Source organism: Notolepis coatsorum (genome assembly GCF_963971535.1).
Source record: "Notolepis coatsorum genome assembly, chromosome: 2".
Taxonomy (NCBI): Eukaryota; Metazoa; Chordata; class Actinopteri; order Aulopiformes; family Paralepididae; genus Notolepis; species Notolepis coatsorum.
Genome location: NC_140166.1, coordinates 19,487,254 through 19,503,424, shown reverse-complemented (window position 1 = coordinate 19,503,424; position 16,171 = coordinate 19,487,254). Strand labels below are relative to the sequence as shown.

The 16,171-nt window shown below is 44.2% G+C and overlaps 1 protein-coding gene across 2 annotated transcripts in view; it reads right to left on the bottom strand.

Annotated features, from left to right (window-relative positions):
- The window catches only part of chek2 (checkpoint kinase 2), a 112,402-nt gene that overhangs the window by 6,663 nt on the left and 89,568 nt on the right, over positions 1-16,171 (bottom strand). For both annotated transcript variants that reach the window (XM_084308877.1, XM_084308878.1), the window contains 3 exons: positions 14,816-14,979; positions 968-1,083; positions 29-114 (listed from right to left, as the gene is read on the bottom strand). In XM_084308877.1, the coding sequence (XP_084165003.1) occupies positions 29-114; positions 968-1,083; positions 14,816-14,979 (366 nt within the window). The remainder of the gene's footprint in view (positions 1-28; positions 115-967; positions 1,084-14,815; positions 14,980-16,171) is intronic.

The following is a 16,171-nucleotide window of genomic DNA, read 5'->3' as shown; positions in this document are numbered from 1 at the left end:
TAACCAGTTATAGCAGTAATAATATTACCTGTAGCCAGGGGTGCTGTAGAGCTTGTTCTATCGTCAGTCTTTGAGAGGGATCGACCACCAGCAGCTTCCTCACCAAGTCCTTGGCTGTGAGGGAAACAAACATCCTCATCGTCACCACCAGGGATGAGCCTGAATCCCAATATGCATTTGGGAAAGCACAGATAATGAGATGGACATATTTTTACAGATATTAACTCATTGAGCGCCAAAAACGAGATATCTCGTTTTTTACAGCCAACGCTTGAGCGCCAATAATGAGATCTAATTTTTTGTTCCTTTTTTTCTATTTTCTTATTCTAAACACTCGCAGGGGCCTTTGTGAGTGTGCCTGGGACCTCTGGCTACGTTATAATGGCAATGACAGTTAAATCCCGACAGGTGGCAGTATCACCTACCTTATGAACTGCATGGGCCAGTTTAGTGTGGGCCGCCCCACGCCGCAGCGAGAGCAACCAAAGCACTAGGGAGCGAGCAGCAGTGAGCAGTACAGCCAACTAACATTCGACAATGGCAATCACCTAGAGCGAACTATTGGATATTATGAAAAAGAAGACAAAACGAATTATATGGATGATGATCATGGATAATAAGGTGCGTTTTCAGCACTTCTGGTAAATCATAAAAATACTATAGTCAAACCGGCCGATGAGGAAACCTATTCGGCTCCGTGGTATAGTCTGGCCCGAGCACACAAATGAAGAAGAAGACAACGGATGAGGGCCACCTAACGTTATATGTATTGATCCTGTTCTGATCCAAGACACTTAGAGCGAGAGTGGAGTACCTGCTGACAAAGGTAACATCTATTTTACCGAACCCCATCATAAAACATGCTTTTGTAATGATCGCAGCATCTGAAAACACCTACCTTGACCCCTGGAGTAGACCTATCTTGACCCCTGGAGTAGACCTACCTTGACCCCTTGAGTAGACCTACCTTGGTCAGAGACATCTTTCCATCTGGCAGGAATCATAGTGAACTCTCCCTGAGTTATCTGGTCCCTCACACTCTGATCACCCCAGTCAGCATGGAACGGCTGATAACCACTTAGACTAGAGAGACAGACAGAGATATTATAGTATATTATATATATATTAGTGCTGTCAATCGATTAAAATATTTAACTAGATTAATCGCATGATTGTCCATAGTTAACTCGTGATTAATCGCATTTTTATTTTATTTTTTTCTACCTTAAACAGATCTTTTTCAAGTTCCAAGTTTTAATACTCTTATCAACATGCAAGTCAACAAATGCTTGCTTTATGCAGCCATTTAACACAAAAGGATGACCCTCATGCATTGCAATCAAATTCAAAACAGAGTGATGCACAAAATAACTTAAAAGAAAATAATAATTTAAAACAATGAATAAAGTGTGCATGAAATAATAGGGGAAAGAAAACGTTAGGAACTTGTTACATTCACCCACACAAGGGCTGAGTAATCACACCCCCCTCCTCTCTCTCACACACACTCTCCCAGCTCTTTCTCTCTTGCCCCTTCCTCATCTCTCTCACCCCCCTCTCTCTATATCTCACTCACACACACACACACACACACACACACACACACACACACACACACACACACACACACACACACACACACAGTATCAATGAGAGCATCAATAATACACCTGAGTGAAGTCTAGTAAAAAAATATATATATATACATATAATTTTTTTTCTTAAAAGTTAATCGTGAGTTAAAACAAATAGTGGCGTTAATAGAATCGGGCAATAACGCGTTAATACTGCGTTAACTTTGACAGCCTTAATATATATATATATATTAGTGCTGTCAGGCGATAAATCTAATTAATCGCATTTTAATCGCATAAACATTTTATGCCCGATATTCTATAGTCTATAATCATATTTCAAATTGCATGTGTCCGGATGGCAGAATTCAGTACTGTATACAAAACCTTCTGTTTAATCATCTTCCATTTATTAATTTGCTTAGATTTTTCAGGTCTGGTCAATTTTATCATGGTGTTATTCACAGTCAAAGATAACATTTTTTTTATTGATATTCTCATTTGGTTCATTACAATTTACTCAAGCCTAGTAACAGACACAGTATTTCTGACACTGGGAATACATTCCCTGAGATCCATAGATGTCCCTAGAATCAGATACCAAGAACATGCAAATGGACCATATAAAAAAAAAGTCTGTAAATGTGTATTCTACGTTCTTATGGAATGAATGAGATAAAAAAATTCATTATAAAATATATATATATTTTTGTAATTCATTTTGAGTACATTTTCATAACGCGATAATTTACTGTGTAATTAATTAATATAATTAACACAATAAACTGACAGCCCTAATATATATACACACACACACACACACACACACACACACACACACACACACTACTGTGGTGGTGTGTACAATGATGGGAGGGAATCATCACAGGAAACACTCCAAAAACTAGACTTCACCACTGTTGTTACGAGACAGAAAGAGAGATAAAGAGATAGAAATAGAGCAACATAGAGAGAAAGAGAGAAATAGAGTGACAGAAAGAGACAGAAAAAGATAAATAAAGTGACAGAGATGTAGAGAGAGAGTGACCGAAAGAGATAGAATGACAGAGTTAGAGAGAGTAAGAAATAATTAGAGTGACAGAAAGAGATATATAGATATGGTGACCATATTTTGATTTCCAAAAAAGAGGACATGCTGGCCCCAGCCTCGAGATACTTAATGATACTTTGCACAATCGAAGCGGGCATGGCCACCTTCATTTCACTATGTCTTGTGTACTGTAATGTATGTGATGAATAAACCTCTTGAATCTCTATTCAAAGTTTACTCAAAGATGCCTTTATTGTTTTAACATATGCTTGGAAACATGCACCCAGATTTTTTTTTTTTTATACTTGAACTTGAGGACTGCATACTTTTTTTGCAAAGCTTATCTTTATACTTTATGCTTATAGCACAAGCCTGGTCTCTTTTGAAAGATAACATTCTGAAGTTTCGTACACAATAAAGAAAAATCACTTTTAGTGCTAATGAGTAACATAGGGCTGAACATGAGTTGAACTTGTGTACTCACGTTTTTGTGTAGTATAGTTGCAATATTCCAAAATAATATACGGTATATATTTTTTGTATAAGCTGGAAAACACCGCAAATCCATAGCCTGAAAGGACATGGGCCTGAAGGGACATGAACGTGTGTTGGGACACAAACACACTATTTTTTAAATCACATGCCATGAAACTCTGGGACCTGGCTGAATTTAAGACTGCACAAATCATGTTTAAAGCACGAAACAATTCACTCCCGGGTAACATCCAAAAATGCTGTTATAGAGAGGGGGGTTACAATTTAGAGGAGAGTCTAACTTCAAGAAACAGGCTGTTCATTCAACAATGTATGTATACCGGTATTTCAGTTTGTGGAGTGAATATGAGTTGCATAAGATAATAGAGTGTGAAGGTATACTGAATACTGTCTATCTGTATGTCATATGTTATGATGAATTGAAAATGGGGGACCCTGATGTAAACAAGACGAAAGTCTTTCTCTGGTCTGCATCCCCTTAACACTTTGATCGCCATGGGTTAAATTCATAATTTACCATCCCTAGCCAGCTCTATTTGTCTATGGAGAAGTTCCCCTTCTTTGCAGGGCTATAACTTTTTAAATTCTATTGCTAGATTGGCATTATTATGGCCCATTCAATGTCCTATATCCATTGTTCAGGGTGTAGCAATGATATACTTTTTCATTCACATATTCATACTAAAATATGGTCTAAAGTATAAGTATGTTTTTATCGTTTTCTGCAGCTTTCTCCAGAACTTGATTTATAGCTCCAAATGCATTATATTGATGATGAAATACAGTTTGATAGCAATCGGCGCGAGATAAAAAATGTCAACTGGACGTGGTTCTAGAAGTGACTACGTATCATCCGATATTGACCGGATGGGCGAGGGGGCGTTTATAATTCCGTGGGCAACATTATACCATTCGTCTAGTGTGGGTCATATGGTCATCAGAGCAGTTTATACGGAATACGTTAGAAAATAACGCTGGATCTTACCATATGTTCCTCGCGCCGTTGGACGATCAGCGTGGAGTAGACCGTTTTCGATTATGGGATGTTGATCCTGATGAACCATTTCCAGGTTGTATAATACTATATATGTCCAAATAACGTTGTTTATTGAGTTAGGGCGAGCGATTGATCATCCAGTGTGTTGAGATGTAGTCCGGCTACCGATCGCGAGTGCCCGGACGACATATGGATGAGCACTTCCTGTTTGGCGCGCCCCTCCCTCTTGGCCGATCGGCCACCAGATGGCGCTCTCGAACCGTTAGACAGTTGAGTGGAGCTCACCAGTACATCTCATGGCTCCAGAGGAGAAATATGATTTCGATCACAGATTTTTGAATTATTGATATCAAAGACGAGTTACGGCGTCTTCGGCAGAATGAGCATGGCTAGGAATGACGTCTAAACACGTCATCGGCGATTAAAGTGTTAACAATTGTGTGTATTGAGCCGTACTGTATTGTACCCATTCTGCAATCTGTTAATAAAGTTTTCAATCAATCAATCAATCAAGGGGGTAGGAATACATATGTTTACACTTCATTCAATACTCTTGTTTTTTAATCTGTTTATTACTTGTTTTTTATTATTATTTATTTTCAATTTATGTTCGAAATAAATAAACGCATTCATTCAAGATATTGTGTGAGCAAAAGTATAGTTAATTTACTCCCTCGAGTCTGGCCCGCGCGGATCTCGCAGCTGTGCCCGCACAGTGCAATACTCCAATTCAGCCATTGGCAATTCAGCCATTGGGTGGGTGGCGCTGCTGAGCGGCCGTCAGCGCGCGGCCCTGAGAGCGCCGCTGGCTCTGCGGCTCTGCAGCTGCATGCTTCTCCGGGAGTCCAAGGTGATAATCTGGCGCGCCATGTAAAAAGTCGCACGCCTGACATATCGGCATGTAACTCGAGAACCGAGGCACGGATTTTGGCGATTCAGATGGCATTCGAACAGCAACGAATAGCGCTTTAATTCGGTAATTTATATGTTCGGCGAAAAATGCAGTCCCGAGCCTTCAGATGCTCGCAAAGGGCCGTGAAACTGAAACTGAAAAACAATGAAACCCAGGACATATCCATGAATTTATAAACCCCCCCCGGACGCCCCGGACAGGGCGTGAAAAGAGGACATGTCCGGGCAAAAGAGGACGTTTGGTCACCCTATATATAGAGAGAAATATCCTTAGCTGCCAGAGATGTATATAGGGTCTGTGTACGTTTTGATAGTTCGTTTTTCGTTTCAAAAGGAAAAACGAAAAAACGAAAAAAACGAAAATACGAGGTGTTTCCTATTTCCGTTTGAAACCAAAATCGAAAAAACGGGGAAAAACTGAAATACAGGCCTGTTCTGTATCGTTAGTGGCTTAGCTTGGCATCGCCTTCTGCACTATCTCGCGTACGTGCACGCGTACTGAATAAACCACAAATGTACCTCTAATACCAGTATTAGTCTGACCACACCCCTCATCAGCTTACCTTCATAAGCAGGTGTGTGGTCACCTGCTCTCCTCCTTCTCGCTTTCACCACAAGGAAGAGGTGCCTCGGTAGATCCCCACACTTGACACCATGATGGAAGAAATTGGATTAGGAACAGCTTGGGAAACAAGGATACGTTGACATCATATCTTTATTTTCTCTCTCACTATTTTCGAGAAAATACAGCGATATTGTCTTCGTACTGGAGTGTCTAGAAGATGATGATCATTCTACAAACCCTCCACCGGTTTTCGTATTGGGAGCACGCCGCTGCATGCTTCTCAACTGCAGTTCCTTGCTGTGTTTGTTGGGGTGAAACCTGTCAGGCCACAGCTGAACTGTCGGACATGCCGCTGTTGTGAGGAGCGGTGCGTTCCAGGTTGGGTGAGTAGTGTTTGCTGGCGGGCTCCACTTGTCTGTTAGTGCTATGGGGGCTACTTGACAAAGTTTATGGAAACCGGCCCCAGGCTAGGGTCCTTTGTTTAGCCGTCTAGGCGACAGAAGGCCTTGGTCTGGCGACCATTATAGTTTTAACTAGTGGGCCGCGACCATTGACACTGGTGATCCCTGTGTGTTCTGGACGAGTGGATTCTCTCTGTCACCGTGTTAAGACCCCATCTTTCATATCCAAATGAGAGTATTCCTTCACGAGGGGATATGTGCATGTAATGTGCGATAGCGGCAGATTCATGTTCAAAGTCAGCTATACAGGCCAGTTGGTACTGTGCTGATTCCGCCGGACGTGTTAATGTCACCGTTGTGAAGCGGTGTTGACGTCTTGTTTTCTCTTTTCTCTTAAAAAGTGAGGAGGGTTCAGAACGGCGGCCTGTCTGGGTGAGTGTTATGTCATTGTTTACATGTTCATAGCTTACGGTTAGCCGGTCGGTGGCCTGGCGCGGGGTAGCTTGACTTCTCGCGCGCCGCCGGGAGCTCGCTCCTGATCGCGTGCGTCGTAGATCGGCGTCTCGCGAGCGGAAGCGATAGCACCCGAACGGTTGGAGCAGCCGTTAGCTTGATGCTATTCTGTTGAACGTGCTTTGATTTTTAACATGTTTTACACTCTTGACCACGACGTCATCCTTGACAGGGGATGTTCGTCAACCCTGCCTGAGCCTAGACGGGGATTGCGTCAACAAAGAGGACTGTAGCGACTGGTGGAGCGGCGACGCTGCCCGGATCGAACAACACGGGACGGCTGTGTTCTACGGTGGCTTGTGACTGCACTTCGCTGATCTGCGTTCCGGGCAGGTACGGGGTTGGCCAGACCTCATAAACACGTCTTCTGGTTTTACCTTGCTAAATGTATTGTGAATAACGGTGTTTTTTCCTAAAACGTGTGTTGTTGCAATGCATTTGAGATACGTTGCGGGTTGTGTGTGAGCTGTTTTTGTCACTGGCAGTTAGCTTCTCCGTGCAGGTCGTGATGTGTTGATCTGGTTGTTGTGTGAGAAACATCATGGTGTTTATGTGTACCGTGTACTCACTACTAAGGCAACTAACCTATGAAGCTATGCTTGGTGACGAGTGAGTAAAAGAATGTTCTTTCTCAGACTGTAATGACAATGAACAGTGAGTTCACACATTAACAGGTTCCTGTTTTAACTGGCCGTATTGAGGGTAAAATAGGAGGATTGTGTTTCCCCCCCCGGTTCCCTGGGGACTTTATCACCTCCTATCAGACATGTTGTGCATTAATTGTGTCTTTTGTGTGGTAGGGATACGATGTAACTCTCAGCTTGATTGCTGAGGTTGTGCTAAATCTGCTGGAGAAACTTATTTCCTAAAGGGAAATTGGTTTGGTTGCTGTCATGTGTGCTTAGCAAGGCCTGTGGTCGATACTAATCAAGAATGATGTATTCTCTCATTGTGAAAAAAACGGCGTTCCTCTGTTGAGTGTTTTTGCCATTTTTTGTAGGTGATGATGGGTTGTGTGTGTCATGTGACCTACAACTGGGTTGTACTGGCCACAGAAGCACATGTGTATGTTGGACCGGGGTTCTTAGAGCCCTCTCTATTCTGTGTTTTTCCTTAGTAAAAATCAGATAGCAGGTTAGCTCGTGCGCTGTGTGGAGCTGTGAAACGCTTCATAGAGCTGACTATGACTGTGTCATATTCTCTTTTTGTCGTTACGTCGTATCATGGGTGTGGGGTCGTAAAGGGGTGAACTGGTAACCTTTCCTCTCCCCATTGTTCTGTCGGTCAGGGGTACACCCCCTGTCCTTCAAGGTTCCCGTCACGTGGCGGTTCTGCACGTTACGGGGGGGGGGGGGGGGGGGGGGGGGGGGGGGAGTTCCTGGTCCCACGGCCTGGTATATTGGGCGTGTGCACCGCAGGAATTCCCCCGCCATAGAGTACGTCACCGTGCGCGTCTCTGTTGGTAGGACTTCCGTGTGCTGTTCAGGTCCATGTGATGGATCTGTTTTCAGGGGGGGTGGTCAGGGCTCCTCCTCACCAAGCGCCTACTCAGGCCTTCTGTGAGTTCGGACTCCTTCTTCCATGTGAGGAAGCCTCCATCAGAGTACAGAGCCTTCCTCCTCAGATTGTCAAAGTGAGTGGACCCTCTAGAAAGGTCCTTTTCTATTGTATGTATATTCGATTCAATTCGTTTATTGAGTGTGTATGGGTTCGGTGCCTCTTCCCCGGAGGCCCTAAAACCAGTTTTTTACATGGCTCAAGGTGCAATATATTCTTTTCAATCTGTACAGCTCGCGTGGGAAGTCTCTCTGGGGATCCCCGTCTCTTTCCTATGGGAGGGTGGTGGGATGTAAAAATGTGAACATTTTTTACCCCGGCTGTGTAGACTGGGATACATACTGTTGATGCTTCCTTCTTTCTATTCCAGAAGTGTTGGAGTTAGGGAGTGTCACACCCCTCTTGTCGTTCCCCTGGGCGCCTTGGGGATTCAATGACAGGTCTAAATAGCCTGTTCATTGATGGGGGTGTGTCCCGACGCACGTATAGTGCTAGCTCGCTGTAAACAGGCGATTGACTGGCACGCCTTAGTTGCTTGTGGTTGAAACAGCGTTTTTATAAAGCAACTGAGATGGGGGTTTTTCCTCTTCCGGCGACCACATCCCATGACCTGGGTGGGTTGTCGACGGATCCTCGTTCATGTCTGGGGGATGATGACGGGATGGATCTGAACATATGTAGTGGGGTCTCACGCCCTTGGGGTGGGCCACCAGGCGCGGTTCGTCCCGACGTCTGGGTGGCGCCTTCTTTTCATGTTAAGATCAACACGCATATCTGCCCTTCTCCTGGAGTAGGCATGTCGGCGTGGTTAGGGCACGGGACTGGTTCTGGTCACGCTGGTCCAGATCAGTTGAACCCGTTGTCCGCCGGGGATGCAGATCTGCTGTTCTGGTACCCTGAGGGACTTGGGCTTTTTTCAGGGGGAAAAATGCCAGGTCGGTCTGGGTGTCACAGGGTTAAGCGCTATGGAGACCCTGGTTGGGTATGTTTTTACTCAGCACTGTCGTCATGGCTTACAGCCATGCCATTCTGTACGCGCTCGATCTCGTCGGATCTCGGCCGCTGCACAGGTTGGTCCTGGTTAGTACTTGGTTGGGAGACCGCCGGGGAATACCAGGTACGGTGTGCTTAGGGGCTGGTTCTCCATTATTTTTCGCTCCTCTCTCACGCATGGCGAAGAGGGGCCTGTGGGGGTGGTTTTTTGACCTCCTCTGGTGACCCTGTGCTTCCCGTGCCGCCAGGCCCGGTCCGAAGTGATGTTTGCGACCCGTAGGCCTGGGTTAACCCTTTTTGGAAACTGAAACACTTGTACTGCGGTATAGCCGGTGTATACCCGCAGGTGTGTTTTGGAGTTTTTTCTTGAGGGGTTATAGGAACAACCACCGCATTGGGTAACACCGAGGTGGTTGATTCCCTGGTGTGTTGGAGCAGTGTCAACTCCCGGGTTCACCGGTTGAGGGTGCCCCTGCACGTTCATGACGTCTGCCAATCGTGTCAGCCTTCTCTGCCTCGACCCCTCTGGGTGGGGGTTGTTAAATGGAGGCTTGGTCATGCAACACCGCCAGCTTACGCTCCTTCCGCCGGGGCGGCTGTGTTCAGCTGTCCCCTCTGGCGCCTGTCTCGTCCGCAGTCTCCAGGCTAGGGTTAACAGCCTGTTGCCTGGTTTTTCCCCGGTGCGCTGCCTGCTTCCGTTGGTTAACCTTTTTTGTGTGCTTACGGCCATGCTGACTGCCTATTCTGCAGGGTCAGTGTGCCAGGCGGTGTACTATTGGGGGGACGGGGCCCGCTCGGCTTACGGCCATTCCGACCTGAACACGCCCGGTCTCGTCCGATCTCGGAAGCTGGGCAGGTTCTGGCCTGGTTGGTTCCGCCTGGGAATACCAGGTGCAGTAACTGAGGGGCCTTTGTCCGAATATGCTGGCGATGTGGGGGGCGGGGCACTACGTGCCCACCTGGTGGGGTCTTGATGCTGGCATCATGGACTTCTCCGGGCCCCCATTCCAGGGAGTCCAGTCCTTTTGGTGGGTCTGGGTCTTCCTTCGTGCTCCGCTGCTACGGCCTTGCCACGGGGTTGGGTTTGCCCTTGACCCCGTGATTCTGGGGGCAGTAACGAGGTTGTTCCTCCGTTCGTTCCCGGGTGGCATGCGGGTTGTGCGTGTGTGTAGTCGTGGGGTCAGGCCACGGTCTGCTCACCCTGTGCGTTGAGTTGCTTGAGTGCCTCTTCGCACGGTCGGGTCCGTCGCCCTCCCGTGACGTCCCTAATAGGGGGGCTACCCTCCATTAGGGGGGGTCGGGGGGGCTCGGCCCTCCCTGTTCTGATGGTTTTGGGGGGCTGTCAGCGGGGTGTATTTGTCAGCCAAGTGGCTCCGCTTGGCCTCCCTTGTGCAGAAGGCGATGCCAAGCTAAGCCACTAACGATACAGAACGTTAGGTTATGACTATAACCAAGTTCTGTTAGTTAGGGGCGATGCTTGGCATCGGACGCCGCTGCAGCCCTTGTCCTCACCTTGTGGTGAAAGCTTGGGAAGGAGGAGAGCAGGTGACCACACACCTGCTTATGAAGGTAAGCTGATGAGGGGTGTGGTCAGACTAATACTGGTATTAGAGGTACATTTGTGGTTTATTCAGTACGCGTGCACGTACGCGAGATAGTGCAGAAGGCGATGCCAAGCATCGCCCCTAACTAACAGAACTTGGTTATAGTCATAACCTAACGTTTTTCGTATTTTGGTATCAGAATCAAATGAAAAAAAGGAGTCAATAATGGGCCGTGTACGTTTTGATAGTTCGTTTTTCGTTTTTGATGTGAAGAATGGAGAACGGAACCACGTGACAAGTACATTTTTCAATGTAAAAGCCATGCACGATCTAACGTTAATGAATATGTATAACGTTATGAATAAATACATAAATACATGCATACAGATCTATACCAGGGTAACGTTATGATACATACATTTTTTGTTTTGTGCATTTCATTTAGACATGATATTTTATGTGAAGTAATAGCCTAATAATATGGAAATAGCCTGTGTGGTCTGTATCCTAGTTCAGTGCAGTGGTCGGCAATAGGCGGCTCGCAGACCGAAATAGGTCCGCCAGCAATAATATCTGCCGATCAGATTATTTTGAGAATATGATTTGTGATGAAGACTCGCTTTATTGTATCGGAATCGGGAGACTTAGGTAAAGTTAGAAAGATATTCACAGATTCGAATTTCCGCGTCAATAATTCTTAAGCGAAATGTTTTTAAAACACAAAGGACACCTCTTTCCTATCGTAGTAAGGTAGACAATGAGCTACAACCTTACTTTCACCTAAACGAGGCGAGCCGGCCTCGGGGCTGTACATTTAATAACTAATAATAATAAATTGATCTATATGTGCAGTCGGCCTTGACGAGGCAAGTGCGCAGCCAGGGACTGTCTAAAAAGTGCAACACCGAAAAGAGGCACTGCAAAAAGATTGATTGATTGATTGATTGATTGAAAAGTTTATTAACAGATTGCAGAATGGGTGCAGTACAGTACAGCTCAATACATACAATTGTTAAGGGGATGCAGACCAGAGAAAGACTTTCGTCTTGTTTACATCAGGGTCCCCCATTTTCAATTCATCATAACATATATGACATACATGACATACAGATAGACAGTACTGCTACATCTATACATTTATGACATATCAGATTTGCAAATACAGTACTGTTTGTGATACAAAAATTTCCAGAAAAAGAGTGTATATACATTTGGCGTAGAAACTGTACATTGGAGGAGGTAGGGTGGGTGGGGTGTGGTTGGGTGGGTGAGGGCTGTACATTGGAGGTGGGGGGGGGGGGGGGGGGTGGGGTTGGGTAGGGGACACACACATTTTACACTGTACATTGGAATACTGACAAAGCCTTACTTGGTCATTTACTGTACAACTAGGTTAGGACATTTGTAGGGGCCAGTTTCGAATTGCAGTCTCACGTAGGTGTTCTTTGAGAGTGTTTTTGAAAGTGGGTAGTGATTCACATTCCTTTACAGCTGTGGGTAGGGCGTTCCACATTGATGTGGCATAATTGCGAAACGTGTTTAGTCCCTTGTTTGAGCCAAATCTGGGTTTTACATGATTTGTGGAGCTCCCTCTGGTGTTGTGATCGTGGTATTCACTGACCTTTGGGAAGTATTTTGACATGTACATGGGTACCTTGGTCGCGTAGTGTATCTTGTAGACCAGGCCCATTGCAAGTTGCTGTACTCTGTCGTCTACTCTAAGCCAGTGTTTCTCAACTGGTGGGTCGCGACCCAAAAGTGGGTCGCGGGGCCATTTTGAGTGGGTCGCGGATGTGATTTTTTTTAATTTTTGTGGCAGAATATTGTAGTGAACGATTGTGGGTCATGCGCATGCGTGCGCAAGCACAGGAGCGCTGTCAGCAGAATTCAGCAGAGTAGTTGTTTTTAATCTAATTGTTAATACATATGTATCGCTATCAAAGAATGCTCCCACTACAGAATCATTTTATATGACCTCACTACTCACTCCATGTATACTGTATGCATATGGTGAGCATATTTTTATACTCTATCATAACATTTTTATGTAAGATTTCTGGGGTAAGGTATTTCAATACACCAATATATCGCTATCAAATAAACTCAGAATTCAGGGAACAAAACTGTTGCTTTTAACCATGGATTTATTTATTTACACTCCATGTATGCATATGTTGAACAAAAAAAACATTGAACAACATGTTATCAGTTATCAACATTCAAACTTATTTACAGTATTTATTTACAGTTTTGATTGTACAGTTGTACAGTCCCCCCCCCCCCACCCACCCAACCACCTCCAATGTACAATTCCCCCCCCCACCCAACCTCCTCCAATGTACAGTTTCTACGTCAAATGTATATATACTCTCTTTTCTGGACTCTTTTGGTATCACAAACAGTACTCAAATTTGAACATCTGATATGTCATAAATGTCTAGATGTAGCAGTACTGTCTATCTGTATGTCATGTATGTCATATATGTCCTGATTAATTGAAAATGGGGGACCCTGATGTAAACAAGACGAAAGTCTTTCTCTGGTCTGCATCCCCTTAACAATTGTATGTATTGAGCTGTACTGTACTGTACCCATTCTGCAATCTGTTAATAAACTTTTCAATCAATCAATCAATCAATCAATCAATCAATCAATCTTTTTGCAGTGCCTCTTTTCGGTGTTGCACTTTTTAGACGGTCCCTGGCTGCGCACTTGCCTCGTCAAGGCCGACTGCACATATAGATCAATTTATTATTATTAGTTATTAAATGTACAGCTCTGAGGCCGGCTCGCCTCGTTTAGGTGAAAGTAAGGTTGTAGCTCATTGTCTACCTTACTACGATAGGAAAGAGGTGTCCTTTGTGTTTTAAAAACATTTCGCTTAAGAATTATTGACGCGGAAATTCGAATCTGTGAATATCTTTCTAACTTTACCTAAGTCTCCCGATTCCGATACAATAAAGCGAGTCTTCATCACAAATCATATTCTCAAAATAATCTGATTGGCAGATATTATTGCTGGCGGACCTATTTCGGTCTGCGAGCCGCCTATTGCCGACCACTGCACTGAACTAGGATACAGACCACACAGGCTATTTCCATATTATTAGGCTATTACTTCACATAAAATATCATGTCTAAATGAAATGCACAAAACAAAAAATGTATGTATCATAACGTTACCCTGGTATAGATCTGTATGCATGTATTTATGTATTTATTCATAACGTTATACATATTCGTTAACGTTAGATCGTGCATGGCTTTTACATTGAAAAATGTACTTGTCACGTGGTTCCGTTCTCCATTCTTCACATCAAAAACGAAAAACGAACTATCAAAACGTACACGGCCCATTATTGACTCATTTTTTTCATTTGATTCTGATACCAAAATACGAAAAACAGGCCCGTATTTCAGTTTTTCCCCGTTTTTTCGATTTTGGTTTCAAACGGAAATAGGAAACACCTCGTATTTAAGTTTTTTTTCGTTTGTTCGTTTTTCCTTTTGAAACGAAAAACGAACTATCAAAACGTACACGGACCATATAGCCCTCCTGGTGACATGTTGTTCACAATCTGTAAGTCGCTTTAGATAAAAGCTAAATGACTAAATTGCAAATTGAGATAGTGACAGAAAGAGATAGAGATAGATAAATAGAAATAGAGAAAAGGAGATAAATAGAGATAGTGACAGAAAGAGAACGATAGAGATGGAGCGACAGAGAGGATAGAGAAAATATAAATAGACAGCGACAGAGAAAGAAAAATAGATAAAGTGACAGAAAGAGATAGTAAGGAGAAATGTTTTGAGAAAGTAAGAGATAAAAAGAAAATCCACTAACCTTCTTACTGTCTTCTACTATCATGCACTCTTCCTACTATACTAATATGTCTTGCAACACCCGAGTCTCAACACTGTCTGATGAACATTGTTACTCAGCTGATATAGTTGTACCCTTCCTGCTGACTTGTCATACAGAACTTGTAAGTCTCTTTGGATAAAAGCGTTCAGCTAAATGACAAAATGTAAGATTGAGACAGAAAGAGATAGAGAAAGAGAGAGACAGAAAGAGATAAAAGACAGAGAGATAAAGAGAAAGAGATAAGAGAGAAATAGACAAAGAGATAAAGAAAGAGATAGAGAGACATAGATGGATATAGATAAAGAGACAGAGAGAGATAGAGACAGAGAGAGATAAACGGGTCCCGACCAGACGAACAGCAGGACTCCGAGGCTCCAGACGTCGACAGAGCGTCCGTATCCCGTGGTGGCGGCGTGGGTGAACACCTCAGGAGCCAGGTAGGTGGGCGTGCCACACAGCGTGCGCATCAGAGACGACTCCTCCAGGATCTTTGATTGGTTAAAGTCTGTCACCTGACACACACACATACATTAAGTTTACGTGTATTCCTTTATTTATTACCCAGGGACAATGTACATCAATCAACACTTTCAGTTTCCACATCAATGTAAATGTGCCAGAGTTAGCTAAGCAGCTAGTTTTCATCCGTAGTCCCTGCCTAATCCATGCACACATAGATTATTTGCTATATTTCTGTGGTGTAGAAAGTGGCTGCAACCATCTAGGACACGTGTCAAACTCAAGTGACCCCAGGAGTAAAATCCGGCCCGCCTGGCATTTTCATCCGGAATTAGCTTAATTCATTCTGCCTCGCTGTCTCTCCTTTAGGCACAACTGGCCTGGCTGTGATAGAAATCAAGCGCAAATGTCCCAACTTTTCAAGCAAATGCAGAGAGCTTTATCTGCACCGCATCACGTTTTTATTGAATAAAATGCATCAATCTGCTTTCGTGGACAATTAGAGGAGGAGCCAGTATTTAGTCTTCAGTTGTACCTTGTTTTAATTTACTTTCACTTTTAAAAGCTCGTCAGTCGTCCGTTTTCACTCGACTCAATTATTGCTAATTCATCATGCCTAGTCTGAAATCAAATCCGTGGAAATTAGTTTTTTTGCGCAAGATAAGTGAAAGCTACGATAAAAAGAGATGCTGAGGTGAGAGATGTTTCCTTGTGTCACTTGTGTGTTTAATAGCTATTATTAGCTTGCAAATGCATCATTATTTTAATTAATTTCACGTACTCTGGAAATAATGGTCTTGCGTGAGATAGAGATTTAAACGTTTGCTGGGTAAGCGGCAGCGAAGCGGCGCGAACGTAGACGGACAAAGACGTGGAGTTTTCCTGGAGTTCTCCGCCGAGGGAACCGACCCACCCATCTAGTGCTAAGTATACCATTATCCTATCTATCACTCCACTCTGAAAATATTTTCTTTCCCTCCCACTCTGCTATTTCTCTACCTCTCTTCCTCCCCTACTTCACCTTTCTCCCTGCTACTCTGACACCAAAATGTGCCTCATACCTATATGCACAATCTGCTCCTCCAGACAGAACAGATTCAACCCACCCACGACAGTTTGGTATCAACCCGACTAATCTCTCCTACCCCCCACAGCCACTAATATGCCCGTCAGTACGGGGAGGTTTATGGAATTGTCAATCACCCGTCAAGAAAGCCGACTTCATTACTGCCTACGCCCATAGTC